This window comes from Trachurus japonicus, chromosome 6, assembly GCF_045865225.1.
Source record: "Trachurus japonicus isolate A0001 chromosome 6, Traja_1.0".
In the NCBI taxonomy this organism is placed as follows: Eukaryota; Metazoa; Chordata; class Actinopteri; order Carangiformes; family Carangidae; genus Trachurus; species Trachurus japonicus.
The window spans coordinates 33,507,524-33,513,523 of NC_140912.1; the positions used below are offsets into that span (position 1 = coordinate 33,507,524).

General features: G+C 41.8%; 1 protein-coding gene across 6 annotated transcripts in view; it reads right to left on the reverse strand.

Moving 5' to 3' along the window:
- cadps2 (Ca++-dependent secretion activator 2) overlaps positions 1-6,000 on the reverse strand; it is a 242,284-nt gene that overhangs the window by 132,048 nt on the left and 104,236 nt on the right. For all 6 annotated transcript variants that reach the window (XM_085780267.1, XM_085780266.1, XM_085780265.1 and 3 more), the window contains exon 4: positions 984-1,064. In XM_085780267.1, the coding sequence (XP_085636393.1) occupies positions 984-1,064 (81 nt within the window). The remainder of the gene's footprint in view (positions 1-983; positions 1,065-6,000) is intronic.

Consider the following 6,000-nt stretch of genomic DNA (forward strand, 5'->3'; position numbering starts at 1 on the left):
TATTCATTTACAATAAATTCTAAAATTCTGGGTTTGTGCTGTCATGATGGGGCGGTGAGTGCAGATTGATGAGAAAAAAAGAAGCATTTTATTGATTTGAACAGAAAGCTGCAACATAATAAATGGTGAAAAACTGAAGGGGGTCTGAATACTTTCTGTATGCACTGATGAAGGTCTCTCTATCAATCCAGGTTTTTCTTTGGCGAAGGTTTGACTAAATGACGAAAACAACATCTACTTCCAGTCCTGACAAATTCACCAAATCTCATCACTAACATGACGTCACTTTTTTCCCCACAAGCAGAGGAACCAATGATGTCTGTGCTGTGATTTAACGGGATGTGGTTTTAATTTAGAGACATTTTTTTCAAGAAGCCGAGTGTGAAAGAGAAAATATTCACATTCTGTTCGAAGAGCTGGAAAATCACGTCTGAAAAAGCAACAGATTTCATCATAATGAAAATGTACCAGTGGCAGGAAAAACCCTGTTAGAGGTGAAACATCTTCAAGTGTCTGCAGTCAGTCAGTCAGGTCTGGTTACTGTCGATTTACAACCTGTCTGTGAAAACCACCACCGAGAAGCCAGATGTTCTTCTCTCATCCACAGCTGATCTCCGACTGAGTCTGACAGATGTTTACTGCCGAGGACTTCACGGTGTTTCACCAGAGACAGTGAATGGGCTTTAAAACCAAAACAAGGAGGTAAAATAGGCTAAAAAAAACTCCTTTGAGCTGCAGGGTTCCTCAAAAAGTGCAGTTTATTGGCTGCTGATCAGTTTTTATAGCCTCAATAATTGATGAACCAAGAATAGGTGAAAATATTGACCCAGAAAACTGTGAGTTTGAAGTTTGGACATTTCTGTTTTCAGGGATGTAAACACAAATTAAAACTCTAATTGGAGTAAAAATTAAAATAATAAGACAGAAATAAATGGAGGCATCAATACGATTGATACAAGTGTGTGTGTGTGTGTGTGTCTTACCCTGGCGATCTTCTCGGCCAGTTGCAACCTGCCGTCCAGCTCTCTGCGGATCTGAGCCGCCTGCTCGTCCACATTGTCCAGCTGAGGTGATAAAAAGGGGGGAAAAAAGTCAATCTTCATCCAATCAGAAACATTCAGAATCAATAAACTGTTCAGTCAGGTTTGTGTAGCTGCAGTTCCTCTACTGTCCACTAGATGCTGCTGCTGATGCAACGACTCTCATCAGCTTCAATGTCTCTTTAGATGTTACACTGACAACCTGGGTAATTTTAAAAAGCAGATTTTTCAAGGTTTTACAAAACCAGAGAGATTTTTTTATGAAAGCTTGAATGATGCTGCGTGACCTCTGACCTCCATCAGTCTGCACATGGACACGGCAGAGTATTCAGCAGCTTTATTCATATCAAAAGGAACCAGTGTGATACATGTGGAGCTAAACATCTGACTGGATTATTATTAACCTGTTGATCAGCCTGTGTTGACATGAGATCAAACTGTTGTTGTCACTGCAAGGTCTCAAACTTTACACAACTATTTAATATCTGTATGAGTCCAAGTGTTGGGGCAGGAGAGTTTTCATTTCAGTCTTTCATCACAACTTGAAATTTATTGAATACGTTATAGTTTAATCCCACTTATGTGCCGTTGGTTTCACAGTTGAAGGTCGGTTTCTTTAGTGTTTCATTGAGGGGCCTTTTTTTTGTGTGTAATCACTGACACTGAGCTGCTGCTGCTGCTGCTGCTGCTGCTGCTGGACGGTCAGTAGTAATAATAATGATGATGATTCCTTTAAAGTGCAGAGCTGCTGCTTCATTAACTTCAATGGCTCCCGGCTGAAAAAATGCTGGAGATTTCTAAAGACTTTAAACAGAGTCGGCTTTAACAGAGTTTCTGTCTAGACACGAGCATCCAAACATAGAAGAGTTGCTTCTCTTCCATCCACCCAAGACAAAACACGTCCATCTGTCCATTATTTATACCAAGAGATCTGCAACCCCTCAGATAGAGATAAAAAACAACATCACACACTCACATTCAAAGCTATGGCCAGTTTAATGTGACCAGTTCAGCTGATGTCAGGTCTTTAAACTGTGGGAGGAAGCTGGAGAACCTGGAGAGAACTCCTCACAGATCAGTAGAAAGGGGTTCAGACCCAGAACTTGTTAAATTGCTGTTTTTTACAATCTGGACCTTATTTCTAGCATAAAATGCGATCATTTCCTCACCCAGATAACTTTGGTGTCATTACAAGTCGTTCTAATGAAATTAGCTCCGTATAATGGAGTCTACAGGGCAGCAGAATGCAGCCTCTAAATAACACATTATCTGCAGAGAAACTCCTTCATTTCACCAATATTTAGTTATGATAGGCTAGTGCTATTATATAGCTGTTATCAACATCCGGGGTCTGTAGGTTGACCTACTGACCTCTGACCTGGATCATTCTGATAATAATCATTCTGCTTCGGCATTCGGGTCCATTTTTATCTCAACCAGCCGGAGCTTTAGTGAGTCCAGGTTGAGGAGAGGAAGCCTGAGGAAGCTGAACTTCATCCAGCTGCTCATTTTGTTCTGACAAGTCGGAAACACTCAGAAACGAACCGTAGTATTAGCGATAGCAACCAGACCAGGTCAGAGGTCAGTAGGTCAACCTACAGACCCCCGATGTTGATAACAGCTAACCCCGGACTCAGAGGGGAATAGCACTAGCCTATCAGAACTAAATATTGGTGAAATGAAGGAGTTTCTCTGCAGATAATGTGTTATTTAGAGGCTGCATTCTGCTGCCCTGTAGACTCCATTATACGGATATACGCGGCTCTCGGCTGGAGATAATTTCATCACAACAACTTGTAATAACACCAAAGTTATCTGGGTGAGGAAATAATCGCTAGAAATGCTAGAAATAAGGTCCAGATTGTCAATTATCCTTGGCACAAATGAGGGTTTTCTGGCCCCGGTAAGCTTCTCCGATGTGGAGGTTTGGGATAAAACCAAAAACAAAACAACTAAACCTGACGGATGCTGCCACTGGTAAAGTGTACCATCTTTCTGGTTGACAAAGGACAGAAGCAACAATGACATAAGTCTTGAAACACAGAGTTATATCTAGTTGGTACATGAGCTTTTTAACTGACGTGTCCTCCACTTGCTTTGTGAGCCGGTGGATGATCAGTATAAAAACTAGCGAGGCGTCCCTGAGTCTGGCTGTAGTTCCAGAACTTCATCCAACGAGTCCCTTAAACTGGTTGTCAGCGAGACTCAAAGAGGAGATGAAAGCAGGGAGGAAAATTGATTGAGGTTTGCTTACTGGGCAGAAAACGGCACCTCATTTCACAAATGGGAGATTAAACGGCTCCCATGGAAACTGGCCTGCAGTCAAAGAGACAAGTGGAAAATTCAGAGGTGATAAGGAGGAGAGAAGATAAGCCCTTTAATTTGCGCCCGTTTTAAAAAAAAAAAACGAATCCGGGAGAATGAGTTAAACATCATCAGCCATCAGCGTCTCCTTCACGCTGATCCAAACTTCCTTTAGTCGCAGCGAGCGGTCGGCGGTCGCCCCGTCCAATCAAATCTAGATCCACACGTCAGTCAGACCTATAGGCTTCTCCAACACCTGTGAAGGCATCGTCTCGTCTCGATTAGAGTACCACACCACAAGTCACCAGATTTGATAACTGGCCGGTAAGACAAGTTTAGTTTGAACTAATAAAAGTTTGACATCCAGCGTTTCATTGATCTTATCGACGTGTTAAAATTAAGTCATCTTAAAACTGCTCAGGAACTTCTGAGCTTCATTAAGAGTTTCTTGGAAGCAGAACTTTAAAGGGATAGTAGCATTTTTTTAAAGTGGGGTTGTATGATCTACAAATAGCCCCTAATACTATATAATATAATTTTTTCCAGCCCTTCAAAGTGCAGGAAAAACACAGTTTTTATTTGGACCTAACCAACTCACGTATCCCTCCGCCGATCAGCAGTTGGTTAGGTCCAAATAATAACTATGTTTTTCCTGCACTTTGAGGGGCTGGAAAAAATTATATTATAGCAAACAATGGAACTGTGTATTTTTTTTCACATAAAACCTCTTTCAGGCCGTGAAAATAGGCCGTTTCTTTGGGTCCATTCACAATACTGTATGTTGTCAATCTCTGGGCAGGGCTATTATGGGCTGGCGTTGCTAACGGGAGGAGTGCAGAGAGTCTTCTACTGCAATTAAAGTACTTAGGGGCTATTTGGAGATCATACAACCCCACTTTTAAAAAAATGCTACTATCCCTTTAAGACTGAGTTTTCTCTCATGTTCCAGCTGAAAAACTCCCATGGATTTAAAACCAACGTCCTTTGTTGAAACTGTAAAAACAAAAACACTTCAACGCGGTTGAAACGCTCTGAGCTGAACTTTGAAGAAGCAGCTTTCTGCCGATTCATCCCTGAACCTCTCAGATACTCGTCCCTGACTGGAGATCAGATCTGTCAGAGCGTCACTACCACTCCGCTGGAGAGGATGTTGAAAGACGAGTCGACCTCGTCTGGTCCTTCACCCAGACTGCAAACTGACGGATCGATTCAAGCCTCCTTTTGTTTTTCTGTTTGTAGTTTCTGTCGTCACCGATCTTGAATCTTTGGAGCCGTGTGAAGCTGCGTTTAGGATGGAAGGGAGGAGAAAACTAACATCTCTGTTGTTGTTTACAGTTCAGCCTCAGAACGTGTCTCTGATACAAACAAGGAATCTGACAGCTCATCAGATCAATCACCGCTTCCCTGGTTTAAGGCACAGAATAAAAGATTCATGAAAATCACTGCACAATAATTAAGATTATTTCATTGTGTCTGTTTTGTCTCAGTGTAACAATGACGATCTGGATTCTGTTGTGTAGATCAACATCAGCATGCTAACACAGTGAGGTGACTTCCTGATGCATTCAGGACTAAACAGGAAGTAAAGCTTTGTGTCCGCTGCAAACACACTGATAAACAAGCTGTAAGGAAACACTGCACAACCTTTAAATTCTAACTTTACTCTTGACTTTAATTGTCTTCATCATTGAAAATGTTTTATTTTTGCTGTCTCATGTTGTCTGTCTGAAGTGGACGCTTAAAGCAGAAGTAAGTGATATATTTGTGTTAATATAAGTCTTAAATAGTTGTATCTTCCGACAGCAATCACTTACATAGAGTGTTTGGTCTGAAACACGGGTCTGTCAGTCACTCTGCTCTGCTCTGAGCCCAGGAGAAAACTTTTCTCATATCCTACAAGTTTTATCCAATGAGGAGAGAGAACGGCATGCAGGGCTGTGTGTGCAGCCAAGGAACACCGTGAATGTGGTGATGAGGACTGTTATGGTGCGTTCAAGGAAACTCGTATTTTTCCGACCGTGAAGTGGTACCAGTTCGATCTGGTACGAGTTCACGGGTCAGAAGTTACGAGTGGCCGTTATAGTGACTTTCACAGGTAAAACAGGTCGGAAAAACACGAGTGGGTTGCCTGGAACGCTACAAAGTCGTAAGTTGTGACTTGAAACTGTAATTTACGGTTTCAAAAGCCGGCCTGGAACGCAGCATTAGCCAAAACGACCGGATCGCTTACTTCTGCTTTAACACTTTTCTTACTGCAGGACAAGTTTACCTACGGGAACAATAAAATAACCTGAACCTCGGCTGAAGTCGATAACAGTCATTTAGGTTTTTGTTCAGTCAAAACTTCTTCACCATCTCCTTCCTCCTCCTTGTTCATGTCGTTCTTCTTATTCCCTTTCTTCATGTTGCTCTTGTTCATGTTCTTCCTCTTCTTGGTCATGTCATTGGTCTCCTGTTCTTGTTGATGATAATGATGACGGAAAAAAAGGACTTCCTTAAAGGTGAGATGGTGAATCTGAAGGGGTTTTATCCTCCAGTTTATTTTCAAATATATCAAAGTGAAGGGATCCCAAACGTATTACGTTTTCCTACTTCATGGCAGCTGAGTCAATGGTTGTGTTGACATTTGAGTCAAAGGATCAAGTGTGAGTCTTGA